The sequence below is a fragment of the Vigna angularis genome, chromosome 4 (genome assembly GCF_016808095.1).
Source record: "Vigna angularis cultivar LongXiaoDou No.4 chromosome 4, ASM1680809v1, whole genome shotgun sequence".
Lineage (NCBI taxonomy): Eukaryota > Viridiplantae > Streptophyta > Magnoliopsida > Fabales > Fabaceae > Vigna > Vigna angularis.
In genome coordinates, this window is record NC_068973.1 from 25,579,822 (window position 1) to 25,602,098 (window position 22,277).

General features: G+C 32.7%; 3 protein-coding genes across 5 annotated transcripts; 2 read left to right on the forward strand and 1 right to left on the reverse strand.

The window, feature by feature from the left end:
- Nucleotides 1-5,010: 5,010 nt before the first annotated feature.
- Nucleotides 5,011-5,911, forward strand: LOC108331002 (probable glutathione S-transferase). Its single transcript, XM_017565609.2, has 2 exons — nucleotides 5,011-5,379; nucleotides 5,466-5,911. The coding sequence occupies exons 1-2, from the start codon at nucleotides 5,062-5,064 to the stop codon at nucleotides 5,808-5,810; spliced, it is 663 nt and encodes a 220-aa protein (XP_017421098.1). The 5' UTR covers nucleotides 5,011-5,061; the 3' UTR covers nucleotides 5,811-5,911.
- Nucleotides 5,912-6,259: 348 nt separating this feature from the next.
- LOC108331125 (probable glutathione S-transferase) lies at nucleotides 6,260-7,237 on the reverse strand. The gene is made up of 2 exons (XM_017565756.2): nucleotides 6,758-7,237; nucleotides 6,260-6,595 (listed from the first exon to the last, which is right to left on the reverse strand). The coding sequence occupies exons 1-2, from the start codon at nucleotides 7,070-7,072 to the stop codon at nucleotides 6,260-6,262; spliced, it is 651 nt and encodes a 216-aa protein (XP_017421245.1). The 5' UTR covers nucleotides 7,073-7,237.
- A 7,096-nt stretch (nucleotides 7,238-14,333) lies between these two features.
- On the forward strand, nucleotides 14,334-21,914 carry LOC108332047 (BTB/POZ domain-containing protein At2g04740). 3 transcript variants are annotated; one of them, XM_017567147.2, is made up of 5 exons: nucleotides 14,344-14,839; nucleotides 17,698-18,448; nucleotides 19,095-19,131; nucleotides 19,207-19,340; nucleotides 21,317-21,914. In XM_017567147.2, exons 1-5 carry the CDS (start codon nucleotides 14,449-14,451, stop codon nucleotides 21,693-21,695), a joined length of 1,692 nt encoding a protein of 563 aa, XP_017422636.1. In that variant the 5' UTR covers nucleotides 14,344-14,448; the 3' UTR covers nucleotides 21,696-21,914. The 3 variants fall into 3 exon arrangements, with proteins under 3 accessions (XP_052732332.1, XP_017422636.1, XP_017422637.1); XM_017567148.2 differs by having other exon boundaries at nucleotides 14,584-14,839; nucleotides 17,715-18,448; XM_052876372.1 differs by lacking the exon at nucleotides 19,207-19,340 and having other exon boundaries at nucleotides 14,334-14,839; nucleotides 21,317-21,497.
- Nucleotides 21,915-22,277: the final 363 nt, after the last annotated feature.

Consider the following 22,277-nt stretch of genomic DNA (forward strand, 5'->3'; position numbering starts at 1 on the left):
CCTCTACTAGCGTCAGATTAAAACAACAAAAATAATCCTTTTGACACACATATTTCCTTTTACATACATGGGTGGGTCCCACTTTTTAAAATATTTATTAAAGATTAAAGGGTAATTTTAAAAGAAAAATTTAAAAAGTATTGTATCATTTGAATATTATTGCCATCACGTGTCAATTTACCAGTCCTCTAAAAGAACTACTCTCACTCTCCTAATAATTTATGCATCAACAAAAGGATTAAGAGAGAATCTTTATTCTCTACACCATCAAGTGAGTGGCCCCACAGTTGAAAGCATACAAGAAGGGCAAAACAAAAGCCTTTAATTTTAGCAAAATGTTTCTTTAACAATTTGTGAAAAAAATTATTAATGTATCTTGGTCTTTAATTTTAAGGCAGCAACAGCAATAATCGAAACCTGGAGCAATCAGAGGAAGGACAATTTGGACCAGTGCATTAACCATTAAGACAATATTATCACACTGAAAGTATAGTACAAGAAATTGTATATAATCCCTCCTTCGTCCCATTTTGAAAATTAAAATAAAATTAACTATAAATTAATTTTTATAAACTCTTAAACACTTTTCTCACCCAATACCATACCATAATTAAATATTTATTCTTAGAAAATATAAAAATTAAAATAAAATTTATTTTTATTTTATTCGAGTCTTACAAACTCAAGAATAACCTTTTATGGAGGGTGTTTTGGAAGTTATATTCTCTATAGAATCATGAAATTGAGACAGAAGAAACATTTGATAGATGGAGCCCTTTAAGAAGAAAGTTGGAATTTGCTGTCTTTCTATAAAGGACTTTTTCATCTTATATTTATGCTTTTCTAGTCTATGAAAGTACATCAAACTACCTTCTGAAATTTCTAGAATAGCCTTCAATTATATACCCAATAAAAAACAATAGTGTGTATCATATCATGTTTAGAAAAATATTATTTGGGGAAGGTGAAATAAAGGGAAAAGTAACGAGTTGTATTATAGAGCTCTAAAACTGTATGAAAGGAGAAAGAAAGTAGGAAGGGCTCTTGATAGGTAGGACAATGGGCTGTTGACAATTAAGGTAGTTTACTATAAATATAGGAGGTAGTTGTACAGGGAGTTAGTTTTTGAATTTGTAAAATTTAGATTGGATCATTGTTCCAATGCAAGAAGGGAGGCTTTCTTGGTGTATTCGTGATTTTTTCATTCGTTTAACAACAATAAAAATACTTTCTTTTGTTGTCTTTGTGAGTTTTGGTGTGTGAGGAGTGTGTTCTTAGACTTCTTGATCAAAGAAATCTAACAAGATTGGTCCGACCTGCTAGATCTCATACTGTGTTGTGGCGCGCAATGGAGGGCAAGGTGAACCTATTGGAGGGAAGGTTTGACGTCATTGAAACGACAATGAAGGAATTTAGAGCCGAGATGGGAGGGATGGCCCAAGATTTGGGTCGCATTCTCTGGAGAAGAGAAACAAACTAGAGAAGGAGCTCCAAGGGTAGTCACGACTTGGTCAATAGAGGTCGGGAGAGGTAAAGGCAAAGGGAAGGCTCCAACGAAGACATGGAGGAAGAGCACAGAGACCTCCATAGAAACTGGATGAAACGTGTGGAGGTGCCCACCTTTGAAGGCATCGATTCTATGGGTTGGATTGCGCGAGCAGAAAAATTCTTCGAACTACAAAACATATGAGAGCGAGAGAAGATGAAGCTAGCCTACATTTGTATGAAGGGTGGAGCGAGTTACTAATTTTGCTTTTGGTGAACGAAGACCAAGAATCCTTCTTGGGAGATGCTGACGGAAGTTATGGTGCGGAGGTTTGATGGTAGGTATAGGGGGACGGTTATTGAGAAATTGGTTGCGGTCCAGTAAAGGGGAACGATGGATAAATACATGCAAGAATTTGAAATTCTTGTGGCTCAAGCAACAGGATTGATGGAGGAGCAGCTCCTAGGGTACTTCTTCGCACGGTTGCAAGAAGGGGTGTGAAATTTGGTCAAACCCCATGACCCACGTGATCTCCTGATCACGATGGACAGGGTGCGGGATATCGAACAGGCGAGATTCTTCCCAAGGATGAACAATGGCAGGGCGAAGATAAAAGGGGGGTGGGGGGAACATGAGGACGATATCCTGCCAGTATGGGTACGTTTACGAGAATGAAAACCAATTAGAGAACATCGGAAGGCGCGACAAACGTTGGCAGAGGAAATGGGTCGAAGCGAGAAGGAGTTTCTAATACTGTGAGCTCTAAGGTAGGCAACACTGCAGGGGGTAACACGTAATGATGAGGGTTGAGGACACTGCCATACCCATAATATTTATTAAGTGTTGATTTGCGATTAAAACATTATTCAACCCCCTTCCCCCACTAGTGCAAAAATAGTGTATAACGTCACGCGTTCAACGTGCAACCAATGAATAACCAACGTTAAAAATGATCGGTGACATTTTTGTAAATAAATGCAATTATTAGACATTGTTTAGAATTGTAATTCGACGTCAATTTGTTATATTGGGTAAATTTTGCGAAAATATTTGGCGCGAAGGTGAAAATGTATTTACGTATGAAGTCGAATGCCTCAGCATTAGACGTTAACAAGTTAGTGAATTCAATAAAAATTTGAGCGGGAGATTGGAAATTCATTCACTTTATCTTAGCTCACGATACTCTCTTCTCTGCTCAAACTTTTCTGGAACGAAGTTTGACGACCATCACATGTAATCTTTCTTTCATTTGTTACAAATGCATGTTAATTAACTACTTTAGGTATGCTTTTCGTTTGTTTTGACCGATTATTTTCGTGTTCTTGTCCTTCATAGGTTTTTTTGAACTTGTTTGTTGTTTTTGTTTGGTTGAACCTGTTTGTTGTTGTTGTTGTTTGATTGAACTTGTTTGTTATTTGTTATTGTTTGTTGTTGATACTACACTACACATTCATAGGTCATGCTTTATAAAATATCAAAAACTAAAATTTGTTGTTTTCCTGCTTCAGGTCTCGTAGAGTTATAAAAAAAGATCACAATTAATTAAAAAAAACAAAAAAATTGATTAACGTCGAATATTGACAAAATTCGACGTTAATTTGATTAACGTCGAATATTGACAAAATTCGACGTTAATTTGATTAACGTCGAATTGTTCTATGTTGAACGTCAATTTAACGTCTCCCGATATGATGTCGATCTTGAATTCGACGTGAAAGGCCAAAAAACAACAACGTGATACATTGTTTTTGTACTAGTATCCCTTTCTAGTGTTTTTCCTGCACTTCAATCACCATTAGTCCCCTTCTCATTTTTAGTCTTCCATCTTTTATCCTTCTTTCTTCCTTATTTTAATGTTTTTATGTTCATTATGTTTGGCTTAAACACTTCCATTTTCATTTGCTTTGGTTCTTGTTTGAAATCTCTTCATCTCTTCTTGAGCTCATACAAGTCAACTTTCATATCTAGATAACCTTGATTATCGTGGAAATCTTTATTGAGCTTTCTTCATCACCTAAACACCATATTTACTTAAAATGAAAATGAGTCTTTATCATTGAAATCAATATTTAGATCCACGTAGCCCATGTCATGACTTGATTATCTTGGACATTCCAATTTACATAATCATCTGTTTGCCTCTTTTTGTTAGGAGTAGAACTAATACCATTAATATGATTCCAACTACTTTTACCATTGACAAAGATCTAAAACTAGAATGTTTAGGCTAGAAAGTTATGGTCAATAAGACAAATGATAGGACAGGATACTTTCTAATAGACATGAGGCTAAGAAAGAATAAATCATTAGGAAGAAATCACTAAACAATCCTAGAGAAATTTAGAAAAAACCAAGAGACTACTTGGATAGAACTTTGGTAGGATCCAGCCTAATCTAATACCATGTTAAGCTTAAAAGAAAGTAAATTGAAAATTGTGTTCATCTGGAAAAAATTTATTTAAATAATGACAATACAAATTCTGTATAATATCATACAACAATTAATATGTTATAAATATTAATTATACAATATCTAATAATAACACAATCATAACCGTATATGTATAAATAAATCTACACTAATAATATATAATATTTTATTAATAAATTCCAAGTATTTGAAATACCAAATCTATTGACGTGTACATAGTAGTTTATCATTGAAGTTAACATATTTCTTTCATCTTGTTTATTAGCTATATTAGATTCAATCTTTCTAGAAAAGTTATTTTTAATCCAACTCTTGGTGACTTGAGTGTTCAAGAATTTTTCGAACTACATTTCAACCTTCACGAACAAACATACGCCAAGATTATCCAATCCAATCACATTCTACTACCAGTATGAAGATTGCACTCTAAGTTTCTGTAAGAATAATTTCTTTAAGAAACTCTCACTTTTATTTAAATTCAACATTTTGAAATAAAAATATCAAGGAATTATTATTTCCAAATCTATTATTTCATAAAAAGCTCATAATCAATTGCCCAATTCGCAGCCTCCCTTTCTGAACTTTCGACACTTTACTATATTCCTATGACTTACTAAAATAATAACCAATTGCCTTAAGAGTTTTAAGAAGCATTACCCAAAAGCATAATTTAGGAGTATTTTACATTTTTTTGTAAACATTTGGAATAATTTAAAAATGAGTATTAAATATGTTTGATGTTTTCAATATAATCATAAAATTGTTATTTCGTATAACCTTTCTTCACGTTTTTTCGATGTTTATGGAAGATGCAGAATTTTAGTTAAATTTGATAAATAAATTTATTAGAGAGACAGTTAAATTTTGATTAAGTGTGTTGTGTTTTCCTTGAAATTCAATAATTGGATTGCTATGAAAGAGTTAATTTGAAGTTGAGTATATGTAGTTTGGGGTCATTCGATGTATTAATTTCACTGAATTTATGGAAATGTTTCTTAAAAGAAGTTTATTTATAATTCATTACAATGACTTTTCAAAGTCTGGTTTGAGAACGACTTGTTGATAAATATCTCTTCTATTGGTCAAAAGATAACCAAACTTTCAAACATTTGTTCAATTCAATTCATAGTGCAGTTGTTGGAAGATGGAGGAGGCCAAGGTGGTTTTGTTAGGCTCAAGGTTCAGTATGTTTGGGATGAGAGCTAAGATAGCTTTGGCTGAGAAAGGAATAAAATATGAGTACATGGAAGAAGATCTCACCAACAAGAGCCCCTTGCTTCAAGAAATGAATCCAATTTACAAGAAAATTCCAGTTCTCATACATCATGGAAGACCAATCTGTGAGTCCCTCATCATTGTTGAGTATATTGACATGGTTTGGCACAACAATTCTCCTTTGCTCCCCTTGGATCCCTACCACAAAGCACAAGCCAAGTTCTGGGCTGATTTTGTAGATCAGAAGGTAAATTTCAAAATTAGAAGATTAAGAACTAAGCATACATGTTCTAGAAAGCTGTTGGTAACAACTTATGTGGTAAAAAATGGCAGGTGTATCATGCTTCTAAGAGAGTGTGGATTTCTAAGGGAGATGAGCAAGAGGTGGCAAAGAAGAACTTTCTAGAGAGCTTGAAGCATTTGGAGGAGTTTCTTGGAGACAAACCTTATTTTGGTGGAGAAACATTTGGGTTTGTTGATGTTGCCCTCATTCCTTTCTATTGCTGGTTTTATACCTATGAGACCTTTGGCAATTTCAAAGTGGAGGCAGTGTGTCCAAAACTGATCTCCTGGGCTAAGAGATGCATGCAAAAACAAAGTGTATTTGAAACTCTTGCAGATGAAAAGGAGGTCTATGAGGCTGTTTTGGATTATAAGACAAAATTTATATTGAATTAAGGTAACTCTATAGATGTTTATTGAAGATGTAAGAATTTGCCTGTATGAGATACACTTTTTTTTTGCTGTTGCAACAGATTCTGCTATTTGCTTCTGTTTTAGTTAGGCAATCCTAATAATAATATATATGCATGATTATTGCGGTTTCAAAACTGGTTATGAGTTTCAAAATGAAGCTGTCTTCACGAAATTTGTTGTGACTTTGTGCACATAATTTTTCTGTCCGTTATTTATGCCTAAAGAAATCATATATCTTTGACACGCAAATCAATATCATGATTTATAAACATCCACGGGCTGTTATTCAATCATAAATATCCATTAACAAGAACATAAGCAGCAAAACCAAAGATGCATCTCAGTAATTCCTTTATTCAGAAGACACAACACACATAGCCTCTGTTTCTTTTCTGGGAAACAGCAGGCTCTTTGGCAACCCTGACAATACTCTACCCTTTGTTTCTCTTCTGGGAAATATACTCTTTGACCATCTGCTCCTGGGGAAAACTTTTGGACACACTCTCTCTTTGGATGCACCTCCTGGCCCAAGAAATGATTTTGGGGTACTGTGCCTCGCTGATGAAATTGCCATATAAGCTAAAAGTATAAAAATAACAGAACAAAGGAACAAGTGCAACATCCACGAAACCAAAGTTGTTTCCACCAAAATAAGGCTCATCCCCAAGTTGTTTTTCTAATAACTTCAGACTCTCCAAAAATTCTTGCCCAGCAGCCTCTCTCTCTTCTCCTTCAGTTATCCAAAACCTTGTGGCATGCTTATATACCTATTAGAAGTCAATCATGAAATTTTTAATTTTCAAACATATAGGAATATTGTGCGAAATTCAAAGAAAGCAGTGTCAATGTAGTTTATTCATGATAAAATAATACAAAAAAAAAAAACATTCGAAATCATAATAACGAAACACCCGAAAGAAGTAAAGTACCACAGTGTCAACATAGTTAGCCCAGAATCTTGCTTGTGCTATCTGGTAAGGATTAGAAGGCAACAAGGGAGATTGTTCATTCCAAACCTCGTCAATGTACTCAACAGCAATCAGTGACTCACAAATGGGTTTGCTATTGTGGATGAGAACTGGTATTTTCTTATGAACTGGGTTCATTTGGAGGAGTAAAGAGCTCTTGTTGCTTAAGTCCTCTTCTCTGTTCTCATACTTGATGCCCTTTTCCTCTAGTGCAATCTGGACCCTCATCCCATAAGGGCTTAACCAGAAATTCAACAGAATCACCTCATCTCCCATTGCTGAAACAAAACTAATGTTCAGAAGTGAGTGACAAAAGGAGTTGGCAAATCAACTTAGAGAAGATGGAATAGGATGATAAGTGACAGGATAAACTATTGTAATTAAAAAGAAATCCCTATCACTCATGTTTCTATGAATATTGTCTGGCACTTCTTGACAACAGTATTTTATTCAGACGGCAATTGAGACATTAATTATGATGATGTGCTCATTATAAAACAATTAACATTGATAATAATGATAACAAAGCTGCTGAAGCACTTCGACAAAACCTATGCTTAATGAGTTTATCATGAATGTATGACTCACCCTCGTCTAAAGATACTTTTTTCTATTTTTTCTAATTTAATAACTACAATACATAGTATTTATATATGCCATGCCAAATAATAAATAAACAGAATTATAAATTTATAAACAAAGTTCTATTATTATTAAATAAAGGATAAAAATAGTGAATGTTGTTAAAATAATATTGAAGAAGAACTTCAAAGACAAATAAAGATGTTTGGATATATGTTTAAAGACATTAGATACGAGTCTAGCTTTTCATATTTTATGTTTATATTTTATGTTTATGTATTTCCTTGAACTTTTAAATTCAACATACAATCTATATTAAAATGTGATCATGTTTCTCTAAAGTTAAAATCAATCATAAAAATTTATCAATGTTTTTAATTGATTAAGATTTAAATGTAATCAATTAAATATTCTTTGTGAGGTTTTAGAACAAAATAATTGATTATAAAGTGAAAATATTCAATGCAACCAAAAGAGTATTTGAAGTATTTTAAACTCTTAGAATTATAATTCATTGAAACATTTTATAATTAATTAAACTTGTTTTATGTAATTATAATGAGAGCATATAATCTAGGGTTAAATATGTTTTTGGTCCCTTTTCAGCGAAAATTGGAATTAGTCCCTTTTCAAAACTTTGGCCTAATTTAGTTCCCAAACTTTCAAAATGTGTGAATTTAGTCCTTTTAACTAAATTTTGTTAGGTTTATTTGATGTTTCAAGTGCGTTTCATGATAGCATTTGAGTTGTTTACATCATTTGACACATTTTTGCTTCAATGTTCACTAAGAAATGCGTTTGAAACATCAAATAAAGTTAACAAAATTTGGTTAAAAGGTCTAAATTTAGACATTTCTAAAGTTTTGGGACTAAATTAGTCCAAAGTTTTGAAGAGGGACTAATTCCAATTTTCGCTGAAAGTTAAGGGACCAAAAACATATTTAACCCTATAATCTATTACCACAAAGACACATTGTTCTTTCTTGCTAACAAAAAAAACATTGTAACTATTTTTTAAATTTTAATTAGAATAATAGCTTAGCAGCTTGATTCAACTAATTAAATACGTTAAAATATCTTTAAACTCAATTATTTAAAAACTCTATAAATAGATAAACATTCTAAACATTTTGGTTAACTTTTGAAGCATATGGAGCTATTCATAATGATATTTTTTGAGTTGTTTACACAATTTTTAAGTGTTTTCAAAAGCCAATAACATTTACAAAGGTTATGTTGAATTTTGAAAGTTTTCATGTTTGCTATTGTGGTGATATTCTCTTCTTATTTTGTTTTAGGGTCATTAAAAGGTGTTCTAGTAGTGTGTCTTCATTGTTGGTATAAGAGTTGATAGGACAAACATCTTCTTAGACGGTTAACGAGTTGATAAGACTAAGATCTTTATATATATATATATATATATATATATATATATATATATATATATATATATATATATATATATATATATATATATATATATATATTCTCTTGAAAAATGATTGTTACAATAACAAGTTGACTTTTGAAAAGTTGGTAGCCTTTGGATGTGAAGTCTGACTTTAGTCTACTTTCTAGGGTTCAGAGCTTTTTCTCATAGCCTTAAGTGAAATTTGAGCTTTTACGATGTGACAAGATAAATGGCTTCAAGAAAACATTCCCATAATGTTCTTCTTTTCTCACAATATCTTTTTCATGGGCGTTGTGATTCTGATCATATCTTTATACTTTATTGATCTGCACAGATATCAAGAAACAACGTATACAAGCATTGAAGTATGTTTTCATACACACGTTAAATGTTTGGAACGTTGATAAATGTTAAGCAATGTAGCGTGTTCAAGACATTTTGTCATTTGTCATTTCACTTATAAATGCATCGTTTGGTAATACATACATACATATATATACATACATACATATATATATACATATATATATATATATATATATATATATATATATATATATTCATCAAATGGTATAATCATAAGATGTTTTCTCAAGGCTAAAGAGTTTAGTGGTCACTTATTAGATGATATTCTCTATAGAAAGCTTTGCTTGATATAAGACTGTTTTTATTTAAACATTTCTTTTGTGCTTAACGTTATATAAGAGTTGGACTTCTATTTTCATAAGAGGCTAGCTTATTTTGCTTATATATTGAGAGATTTAGATGAGAGACACTTATGCTTAGACGTTGTTTATGATTTTCTAATTCATTTAATCAGTTTGGTCTAGAAAGCATTACTTCATCTTTTGGCTTTAGACGTTGTAAGATGCTTCTTTATTACACGTTACTTATTTCAAACAACTTTTCCTACACAATAAATTATCTATTCTTGCCATATGTTGGTGGATGATTAACAACATATTTTCCTTGTTTATTCTGTCTACTTAGATAATGTGGGTCTAGAAAGGGGAGGAATGGTTAATAAAGCCTGTAGACGTTTTATCTAACTATGTTTCTAGAAATTATGATCAATCAGCTAATGCAACAACAAATGAAATAGCAGTTGCATTATTATGTAGTTAAGTTCCATTAACTCATGGATTATGGACTCAGGGTCATCATTTCATACTACACCTTCCTTAAAATTATTATCTAACTATGTTTCTGGAAATTTTGGGAAGATTTACCTTGCAGATGGAAAATCTCTTGATTTTGTGGGAATAGATGATATTAATTAACAATAGAACCTCTAATGAAAGTGTGTGTGGACTTTGAATAATGTCATACATATTCCTGCCTTAAAGAGAAACTTAATATCTATAGGGTAGTTGGATGATGAGAGACATTACACCACTTTTGAAAATGGATATTGGAAGGAAATGAAAAGAAATCTTGTTGTTGCTCGTGGAAAGAAGCAAGGATCTCTTTACACGATTGCATATGAGGATATGATATCAATTGCAGAAGTTGGCAATAGTTCCTCTTTGTGGCATCAAAGGCTTGGACATATGAGTGAGAAATGAAACATGTTGATGTTGGACCTTGTGAACATGGTATCTTTGGAAAGCTAAAAAAAGTTAGCTTCTCCAAAACATGTAAGATGTCTAAAGTTGAAAGACTAGAATTGGTGCATACAGATGTTTAAGGGCTAACTCCAGTGAAATCCCTTGGCGGTTCACAATATTATGCAACCTTCATTGATGATTCTACAAGAAAAGTATGGGTATAATTTCTTAAGATTAAATCTAATGTCATTTTTGTGTTTAAAAGGTGGAAAAAGGAGGTTAAGGCTCAAACACGTTTAAATGTTAAATGTTTGAAGTCTAATAATGGCGGAGAATATGACCATGGTGAATTCAAGAATTTTTGTTCAGATAACAGGATTAGAATGATCAAGATAATTCTAGGAACATCTAAACAAAACGATATGGCAGAAAGAATGAATAGAACCTTGAATGCAAGATGTATAAGAATCTAGTCAACACTACCCAAGTATTTTGGGTATCTTATAAATAGAGGACCATTTGTTCCTTTAGATTATAAGTTACCGGAAGAGGTGTGGTCTGGAAATTAGGTAAGTCTTTCAAACTTGAAAGTCTTTGGTTGTGCTTCATATATTTTATTGGACTCTAATAACATAGATAAATTGGACCCTAAGGCAAAACGATGTTATTTCATTGGCTATGAATTTGACATGTATGACTACAAATTTTGGGATGACCAAAATAAGAAAATTATCAAAAGTAAAAATGTTCCTTTTAATGAAAACATGTTCTATAAAGACAAGACTACATAATTGGTAAATGCACAGCCATAGCAAGTATCATTAGAAGAAATTTCAGAGAGTGATGTAGTCAACAAAAGACAAAATACATAGGTAGAGCTTGAGACAAAACCAGAACACATACTAGAGTTAGAAACTCCGTAAGTCATGATTAGGAGATCTAGCAAAACAATTGTAGCACCACAAAGGTATTCTCCTTCATTACATTAATTGTCGATTGATAATAGTGCACCAGAGCATTTTGTTGAGGCTATGTAGGGAGATGAATATGTTAAGTGGGACGTAGTAATGAAATATGAGATAATGTCTCTTCAAAAGAATAAAACATGGTCTTTAACCATGCTACTAGAAGGAAAGAAGGTTTTTCAAAATAGATGGGTCTATAGGTTAAAAGAAGAACCAAGCAGTAATAGAAGATATAAGGTTAGACTCATAGTAAAAGGTTTCCAACATAAATAGGGTATTGACTTCACAAAAATTTTCTCTTCTATTGTCAAGATGACTACCATTAGAATTATCTTGAGTATAGAAGCTGCAGGAAATATTCATCTAGAGTAGTTAGATGTCAAAACTGCATTCCTACATGGGGATCTTGGGGGAGGAAATATTTATGGCACAACCATAAGGTTTTGAAGCACAAGGCAAGAAGAATCTTGTATGCAAGCTTCATAGAAACTAGTATGGATTAAAATAGGCACCGAGACAATGGTACAAGAAGTTTAATGAGTTTATGAGAAACTTAGGTTTTCACATATGTGAAGAAGATCATTATCGTTATGTGAGAAAAATATGTTGACAGTTATATCATCCTTGCTTTATATGTTGATTGCATGAGCTAATATGACATAAATTAACAAATTGAAGAAACAATTGTCAGAAAATTTTGAAATAAAAGATCTTGGCTCAACCAAACAAATTCTTGGTATGAGAATTTCTAGGGATAGATCTGAAGGTATTTTGAACTTATGTCAGGAGAAATATATAGGAAAATTGCTTAGCAGATTTAATGTTGGAAATACTAAAACCAAGAATACACCTTTTGGGAACTTACTTAAAGTTTTCAAAAGGAAAATCTTCTCAAACAGATGAAGAAGAATCTTACATGTCTAAAGTTCCATATGCATCTAGAGTAGAAAGCTTGATGTATGTTATGGTTTGCACCAAACCTGACATAACACATGTATTGGAATTTATGAGTAGGTTTCTATCAAATCCCAAAAATAAGCATTAGGAAGGTGTGAAATGGACATTGAGATATTTGAGGGGCACTTCAAATATGAATTTGTCTTTTAGAAGAAGCAATCTTACTTTACAAGGGTTCTCTTATGCAGACTTGGGAGGAGATCTGGATGGTAGAAAAAGCACAACAAGTTACATTTTTATGTTGGGTGGTACAACTATCAGTTGGAAGTCAAGGAAGAGTCTCCCTCTTAATCACTGAAATTGAGTATGTAGCTATCTTAGAAGCAGCGAAGGAGATAATATGGTTGAAGAACCTTCTAAAAAAATTAGGAAAAAAGCAAGATGACCCTTCATCATTCAGTGATAGTCAAAGTGTTACATATCTTGCTAAAAATCCGGTTCTTCATTCTATATGCAAACACATTGAATTGAAGTATCATTTTATTAGAAACCTGGAGACTTGTCTTTGTCGAAGATTACAAGTGCAGCAGAGAATCCAGCTAATATGTTGACCAAGACTGTCACAACAAATAAGTTAAGGCTTTGTATTGCCTCAACTGGCCTTCAAGAGTAATTGATGATGAATGCAACTAGATAATGTAAATCAAGCTTCAAGTGAGAGAATTATTAGTATTGTAGAGCTTAATTTAGTCCCACATCGCTTAATACTATGAGATGTTGTTCTCTATTAAGCTATATAAGCAACCCTTTGTAAAGGTTGAAAGATACACCAAAATAAATATACTTCCTACTATAGTTGTGGACGTAAGCATTTGTACGCTGAATCACATTAAATTATTGTGTCATTTATTTCTCTCTTTCCTCTTTTATTGTCTTGTTCCTAACAAGTGGTATCACCCTTGAGGGAGAGAATTGTTGAGAATCCAAGTGAGACCAAATCCCACATTAGGTAGAAATGAGAAAGTGGAGCAACATATAAAGGTGAAGACCCATTAACCCATTATTTTAAGGTTTTGGGTAGAGAGTGGTAACAATTCTTTATATGATTAAATTTAAATCTCATTGATATTGTGTCTTCTCATTAAACTCCCTATGCTATAAACCTAACATTTGTTACAAGTTCTATTCATTCTTCTTCCAAAACTACATTACACCAATAAATTCATATTGAGATTTAGTGAGTACAAAGTGACCGCTTATAAACCAAGAAACCATAGGTCAACTTTAACTATCAAAAGTGAAATTAGTAAATATCAATTGAATGTTGTTTTATAATTTAAACATTTTACTGACTTTCTTTGCATAGAAGTCTTTGCTTTCCAAATGTTGATGCACATGTATTTGGTGTGAAATCTAGTTTGCATATTTACTTTTCTATATTCCAAGGTGTTATTATTAAACATATTTTAAAACCATAATTAGTATAAAATACAAGAACCACAAAGTAATAAATTTACTTATCAAAACTATAGAACAGGATATTAAGGCATTTTGAGATATACAACAATAAAATCATTTATCAAGAGTTTGCATAAAGCCTTAATAAAATAAAAAATCATAATATTAAACTGTTTGTAATTCATTCATATATATATATATATATATATATATATATATATATATATATATATATATATATATTCTTTATTTATTTTCCTTGTATCTTCACATTTATAGTTTTTAAAATATTCGATATCTACATAATATTTGAACATATTTAAATCTTCTCTTAAATTAATGTTTATATACTTTTTTTTATATCAAATCTAATAACATTATTTTATTAAACATATCATATATTATTAAAAACGAAATCTATTCAATATTCTTAAATTATGTAAAACCAATAATAAAAAATACTTAACTCATAATAATATTTTTTTGAAAATATGCATTATTATTTAAATTATAAACTATTAATCGTCAAATATTATCTTACACTTTACTATTTATAAATCTGTATAAAATAATAATTTTGACCTTTATTAATTTCTTTTAAATAAAAATAATAAAAGTATAAAAGAAAAAAAAAGGAGAAGCACATGTGTGATTAGTTGAGAGTATAATTTACTAAAAATTTAAAAAAAAAAAAAAACCTTTATTTTTTTTCTCTGGTTTCGGTGGAATTCGAGCGAAAGCAGAGTCAAAGCAGCATCCATCGAACAGTTGAGTTGAGTCACAAAAAATACGATGACATTGGTTGACGAGGTGGAGGTGGAAGTGGATGTGGAGGTGGAGGCGTCGGTGCCAGTAAAGAAGGTGCCGTACGGTGACATATTCGAGGCGTCCCGCGCTGGCGACGTGGAGCGGCTCCGGTACCTGCTGGAGACAGGCGTGAACGTCAACGCGCGGGACCAGTGGGACTCGGTGGCCCTCTACTACGCCTGCTTGGTCGGCCACCTCGACGCTGCTCGAATGCTCCTTGAAAACGGTGCCATCTGCTCCGAACACACCTTTGACGGCGACCGCTGCCACTATGCCGCCCTCAATCTCAAGGTCCGGAAACTCCTTAAGGCATTTGAGGCGCGGCCACCGCCCTTGGAACCCTTACAGGCTGCTTTGCGTGACACCTTCCTCGCTTGTATGCTACTCTACTATCCAATTTCATTTCACACTTGTATAGACTCTAGGTTTAGGGTGTAAACTACTAATTTTTTCCACCCTTCCGCATAATTCAGCCTGCATAGCAGTGAAGCATTTTTCTAGTGAAAATTTAATTACTGGGTTCAAGTACCTGTAATGCATGCAATATTCACATAACTATAGATCAAGAAGTTTGCAAGAATTTGGAATGCGCTGTATTGATTAATTTTTGTTGTACAATGATAGTGATACAGCTCAGATAGAGAGGTTTTGACGCAGCGTAGGATTTATTTATTTATTTGTTGGTTTGTGCACACTCAAGGAAGACGTGTAAAACATGTAATTATAACATAATGTAATATCCTACCTAAATACAAAATCATATTGAAAATGCAAACCAGTATGCTAGCATCTAGGGTGACATATATAGGCAAAATATCCACAACCAAAGGGAAATTTCACCTACCACCAGTCCCAAGCTGACATTTTCAGACCAGAAAAACTAGAGTTTAATTACAGTTAAACCTAAACAGCGTCAAATCATTAAAACAGGGGCACAGTTACATGGACATAATGTAGAAACATCAAACACTGAATAGAAAACAAGCCAGTTATCACTCACCAAGATTGTAGGAGAGAAGAGTTCAGCCATAACTGAGATCAGCCAGTTAAACCCAGACTACCCAGCAACAACAAATGCAGGTTGCACTAGGGTTTGAGGTGAGAGTGAAGTTCAATGGGAAATTCAATCACGTAGGGAAAGAGATCAAATGGGATATCCTGGCTTCAGCTACACTTTGTCTTGTGTTTTCTTTCTCAGAAAAGTGAGTTGCTCCACCACTTAAATGTTATCTAGATTGGTCACAAAATTTAGCATATTTTACTGGTTACACAAACTCCCCGAACAAACCTTCCATTAACTCTCCAAATTGATTTCGTGTTTAGCTTTGAAGTATATGTGATCCATTGAAGAAGTTTTTGTTGAAAATTAGTGATGGAACAAGTCAAGGAGGATAATACCGCTCTAGTATCATGATGAGGAGAAAGAAACTGAGAAGGAATATAATGAATTTTGTGTGTTGTGTACACACATGAATATTCTTATTGATAATAAAGAAAAGATACAATAATAAGGAACAATCAATATCTAATAATGTGAAATATTTGGTAAGATATGCACTTATCAAATCATATCTCTATCAATGTAATCAAATCATATCTCATGACAATTTTGATCTGAGGTTCTTAACAGTCAGATTTGTGGGATACAAAATTTTCTATGAGAGGAGTCCTCCACTTCAAATGGGAATATGATAACAAAATTGTAATGCTAAGTAGAAAAGAAACAATGCGTGATATAACCTGTATTAGTGAATTTACTTCATTAAATTTTACTTAGCTCCTGTTCTGAATTCTTGAATTTGTTATTTTACACACTATTTATGTTGAACTGCCTGAATTGTGTGGTTTAATCAATGACATTGGATTAACTTTCATACTAATTTTAGAAAGTGTGGTTCTAGACCTAATTCAACCTCATGATACTGGCTTGCAAGGTGAAGTTCACCTACTTATATGCTACAATTTAACTATATCTCTAACCAATGTGGGATCTCCAACGGTCTCACCAAGAATTAAAAATCTCGAGCATTGTTCGAGAGCCAGTGGTGGATAGGTTCTACTAAAGGGGATCAATAAATGAGAATATGTACAGGAAATTAGTCATGAGCCAACTATACAAAAGAACATGACACCACTCTCAACCCAAAATCTTAAGACAACATGTCTTTGGGTCCTTGTATTTATATATTGCCTATCTCTTCTACATTGTAAGCTGTCCCTTGGTGGAAGCTGTGAGTACTTTTAGTGTGAATTACCCATGTTGTCTGAACTAGACGTACTTGTCCGTCATTAGGTTGAATTTGATTTTAATACACATGAATATTCTTATTTATAGTGAAGAAGAGATACAATAATAAGGAAAAAAATCAGTATCCACTGATGGAAAATATTTTGTAAGATATTTTTGTATGAAATCATATTATATCACCCTATTTAATGTTGGTAAATCATATATTTAACATAATCAACTGATATATTTAACATTGGTTTCTAGATATAATTAACTTATCAAATACATGGAAGGATAAAAATGATTCTTGAATTGGTAAAATACCTATCATATGATTGATAGAGCGTGTTTTGGAGAAATAATTGCTTTTAAAAAGTAGGTTCACTAACTTTATTGTTTGCTAGGCATGCTAGAGGTAGACTTTGAATAATACAGATTTAGAACTGAACTACTAAAACTCTTAATTGACTTGTAAAGAAGTTGTGTTAGGAAACATCCCCCTATAACTCAGGTTTACTTTCATAAGAAAGCCTTGAAAATAAGAATAAGTTAATTATCCTTGTATTTATTGTTACCTAGAAAAGTAGGAATAAGTAAGTTATCCTTTTTATTTTTGTTTATTTAGAAAACAGGAATAAGTTAGTTATCTTTCTACAGTCGTCTATCTATATCTATATCCTTAGGAAAAGAGGGGAAGGGAGCCACTGTATATAGGAGGTCGGCAGAACTGAGAGAGGAAATTGGGCATTCTAGTTTGCCTGCATAATCAGGAAGGTGAATCCCTTGTTTACAAGGGAACTCAATTGGAAGTTCTTTCTCTTTTACTTCTCATCCATTTATTTCATAGTAAATAAAGGTTCCCTATTCTTACCAAGCATTTATTGATAGGCGTTGGATCTCTATCATGATGTCATTGGTTGTAGCAATTGTTTTATTTTTTTTCCCCAAAAAATAATGATGTCTGCATACATAGGCTGGGACTCAATATTATCATGATTGAATAGGTGTTTCATCCACTCAGGGGTCCATTTGCTGCCACTTCCCTCCAGATGTAGTATTTATTGTACAAGGAAAACGTATTCAAACTCACAGAGTCATATTAAGTGCAAGATCACCATTTTTCAAGAAAAAGTTTACTGCTGATTGGAAGGATCGCAATGAAGTTAGATTCTCAAAGGAAAAATTGTCATATCCTGCACTTTATAGCCTTATACACTTCTTTTATTCAGACAGATTAGAGATTGCCATTGATGATATGGAGGATCTTGTGAGAATCTGCAAAGTATGCAGATGTGAATCACTGCATAAAGTTATTGAGAAAGAACTAATTCATCAAAAATATGCAGACTATAAATCGTTGGGAAATGTAGATAATTCTCAGAAACGGTATATTTTACAAGGTCTATCCCTTCCTGAAGAAGACAGGCTTCCTGCTGCCTTGCATCGAATCCTTCTAACTGCCCTTTCAAATTCAACCCATGAAAGTGGTCAAGAAGATAAATTGATTTCTATGATGGATGCCATGCAGATGGCCAAATCTGTGGATGATCTTGCTGATGTTTGTGTAAAAGTTGATAGAAATATTTTCCGCTGTCATCAAGTTATTCTAGCATCCAGGTCAGAATACTTCAGAGCAAGATTATCACATATGAAGAACTTCAATGAGGGGAAACATGACTTATCTGTTGACACTCTTCCTTGTGTAGAAGAACATGACTTAAGCAAGGAAGCTTTTGAGAAAATGATTGAATATATGTAAGTTTCTTCCCTCGATATAAAATGTGGAAATTGAAAATATTTGAGGGATTTCATGTGGCACTATTGCCATGGTAAGCTGAGGATATTCTATAGAGTCTGGTTTGTCTGATTTATATGTGACTTAAATGCTTTACAATGAGGATATTGCATGCTTATGTCTAGAGATTCACCTTTTTTAATATATATATATATATATATATGTGTGTGTGTGTGTGTGTGTGTGTGTGTGTGTGTGTGTGTGTGTGTGTGTGTGTGTGTGTGTGTGTGTGTGTGTGTGTTTAGTTTGACTACTAGGTAATGTGAGACTTTTGGCATGCCAAAACAAATTGAAAGTAGGAATTATTACTAAATAGACAAACAAAATCAATTGTTGTATTCATACTGGATGTTTCTTAAGTAGTGTTCTGGTTGAGTCCAATTAGTTTGAGATTGATTAATAAAACCTGTTTATATTGCTTTAGTTTTATGAAGATTGCTTTGGTGCTAGGTCATTTATGTATTATATTGTTTTATGCTTTTGTTGCCTTTTTTGGAGTGCGTTTACCTTGATGAAGTTTCTTTAATAATGTAGTTTGTATATATAACATCAATTTTCCGTTCAAAAAGATATTTTCATGGATTGAATTGTCCCTTGTTGGACCAGGTACACTGATCGTTTGCAGGACATAAATCCAGATCAGGTTTGTATACACCCATATAACTTATGTGATAGTGGTTTGTCCCTCTGTCATCTAATATTAATATGTTTTGAACAGGCTGAAGAAATGTTTGATGTTGCTTCTAGATATTTATTGTTTCCTCTCAAGCGTGCAGTCGCTGATGTCTTGTTGCCACACTTGGAAATGGTTTCACTTGATGAACATTGCCATTGGTTAATACTAGCAGACATGTATTTGCTTTTCTGCCAATCTCCCTCCATTTTATATTAATGCATACCAATATAATTATTTCATTGATATTTGCATGAAAGGACGGATGGGATCTACGAAACATGAACTCCAACATAGACATGAGCTCCAACATAGACATAAACACTCTTGCGCAATTAATATATAAAATGTGAGGCACTATTACACCGTGCACAATCACCTAACTGAAATGAAATGTGTAACAATAAAATATTTAAATTGATAATCAATATTTGTATATTCATGTATATCTATCTTATTCTTATAATATTGAGCCTCAGTAAAGAATATTAGTAGACATTACAATGAAACAACATACTACTTTACAAAAATTACAAAAATAAGAGGATAAATGGTGTATTTACCTTCTCAAACTTACTTTCTATGTCTTTTCTATGATAACTACAGAAGAGGGGTTGCTTTTTTTTATATTTTAACCTGACTTTTGTAGAAGATTGAAATAAATATATTTTCAATAACATTAGTGTGTGCACCAGTGAGGACTATATCTTCCTTTGTTTAGCCCTGTAAAAAGAGTCTAACCAAGAAAGATATTGGAGGAAATATAAAATTTAGAGAGACCTTATGGTAAATAATATCTGTTTAGCCTCTTAGAGTAAATGTTAGGAGGACAATACTTACCTGTGTGCGCTCAAGGTCTTTGATGATATTAGTCATTGGTTTCGGCAATAAGTAATATATACCAATAACATGGTTAAAACAAATTGTTTCATGTGATCCATGTAGCTGACATCACTGTGGCTTGCGGGATAAGGCATCTTTTGTCCATTCCTATGGATTGAACTATGTAGAGGTGTTGACTGAAGTATTCAAGCTGAAAAGATAATCTTTTTATTGGACACTTAATGAGAAGTGTTTAACACTAGTCACTGACAGGTGTTGGTGTTGAAAATGTGTTCTGCATTGTGACACTTCAAATAGGAGAAACTTTTGTGCTTCATGGGAAGAAATTCTTCCTTGACTCTTATGTTTTTGTTACATTTTGATGATTAAGGAGAAAATATAGTTGATAAGCTACAATATGATATTGTAATTAATTACAAGTGTGTTGTTATAAGCTGTTAGAAGATTTTAGAGATCTTTTTGTAATCTTTACTTTAGGGTTAGCATTCTTTATATATAGAGAGGCTGATTTACTGTTTAAAATTCAATTCAATAAAAATATTTTCTCATTGACTTTAATCTTTTTCAAGTTATTTATAGGATTGTTTCAATACTTTTCAAATCTCATGCTGTACTACTTGCCTTAAAGTTTATTTTAGACTCTACTTGTGTTTGTACAGCTTATTAAGATAAGTTCTACTTGACTAAAATCCTTTATTTTTCCGATGAAAATAGGTTTACAAAAACATCACTATGTTGATTACTATCCTAATTTGGTTGACATCCTAATTAACATCAACTGTTTGTAGAATACCTGAAAATATATTTAGAAGTAGAAAACAGTACAGGGGGACTGGTAGGTAATTGAAAATGCAGACTCTAGAATTCCCTTTATTTAAGCTATTTATCCAAATAGGTTATTCAACTTTGTAGGTTAGGTAATTTAGAATGTAGATGTCAGATATCACTTTGCATCACGAGGAGGATGAAATTTGAAAGGGAGAACCAAAAGTGAATCAATTAAAGATCGTTATCTTTTGGAAATTATTACTGCACAAAATTTGGGAATAAATATGAGAATGGAAAGACATTTATTTTGTTTACTCTTGTCTATCATCCCTGCACTAATTGGATTTAAGATTGGTGTAACGAGAAATTATATTTTTGTTAAATGATTGCCTGGTCCTATCTGCAAAGTGTCACAAGTCCTGCTATTGTGAATTACCTATGTTCCGTATTTTCCCACTGGATAAGTTATCTTTGTTCTCATTATTCTATGCTATATGGTGAATATGTAGTTAGTTGTGTCCATTGAATATTTGTTCTTGTCCAGGTATGGTGTTTTCAAGATTCGGGAGTATTGTCTTGACACCATTGCTTGCAATTTTGAAACTTTTGCTGATAGTAAAGAGTTCCGGGCAATGTTGCTGACTTTGCCTCCACCATCTGGAGACTCGTCCCTTCGTACCACTGTCCCTAGTATTCCTGGATCTCCTCTTAATACTGATCAAGGAAATCTTCTTGATGATTTACGTGAGAAATGGCTTGCAATTGAAGCGGCTGAGCTTGACAAGAGAGATGAGAGTGCTTTGCAATTCGACAAGCGACTAGAGATGCTTATGCTTGTTGCAGAGCAAGAACAATCATCAGATAATACTGATTCCGATTACACTCGTGCATTTCTTCCCAATCACTACCCTGATTTAAAGTGAAAAAGAACCCGGATTTCTGAGCACTTCTTTTTCCTACAAAATTAAAATAAAATGATAGATATTATTGTAAGTCATCATGGTGCTATTCCGTAGAAGCTAGATATTAAGGTCACTGTATTTAAGTTGAATTTTTTGTAACTTCAGTTGCTCGGACATTCCTTAATTTTTAAATTTCTTTGTATGTTTAGTAGAAAAAAAAATGAATATATTGATTTTATCTACCTGGCTCATATAATTATATTTTTAGCAGATTCAAAAAAGCTCAATAAACTAAAGATCTGAATGAGATTCATATGATGTATTAATCACCTTAAAATAATAACATGCCAAGAAATATATATTTTACCTGATGTTGCAAGACAAATGTAGTAAGGTTAGCTTGTTAGAATTGTAAGGTCGAAGCATTGGCTAATAAGAGCACCCAAAAGTTCTGAGAAAAGCATAGGCAGGGAATTTGTTAAACAGCAACTCATGGAAACCTATTTTGTAGGACATGAGTAGGAAGCAAGTTTATTATGTAGACAATAGCTTGAAAGCTTCTCCTCAGTATTTCATAGGTAAAGATGAAATAGCAATAAAAGA

Coding starts and splice junctions, on each gene's coding strand:
- LOC108331125 (XM_017565756.2), bottom strand. CDS start 7,072: ATGGGAGATGAGGTGATTCTGTTGAATTTCTGGTTAAGCCCTTATGGG. Junction 6,596..6,757: donor CTAACTATGTTGACACTGTG/GTACTTTACTTC, acceptor GACTTCTAATAG/GTATATAAGCATGCCACAAG.
- LOC108331002 (XM_017565609.2), top strand. CDS start 5,062: ATGGAGGAGGCCAAGGTGGTTTTGTTAGGCTCAAGGTTCAGTATGTTT. Junction 5,380..5,465: donor CTGATTTTGTAGATCAGAAG/GTAAATTTCAAA, acceptor AAAAAATGGCAG/GTGTATCATGCTTCTAAGAG.
- LOC108332047 (XM_017567147.2), top strand. CDS start 14,449: ATGACATTGGTTGACGAGGTGGAGGTGGAAGTGGATGTGGAGGTGGAG. Junction 19,132..19,206: donor AGGACATAAATCCAGATCAG/GTTTGTATACAC, acceptor TGTTTTGAACAG/GCTGAAGAAATGTTTGATGT. Junction 19,341..21,316: donor TGGTTAATACTAGCAGACAT/GTATTTGCTTTT, acceptor GTTCTTGTCCAG/GTATGGTGTTTTCAAGATTC.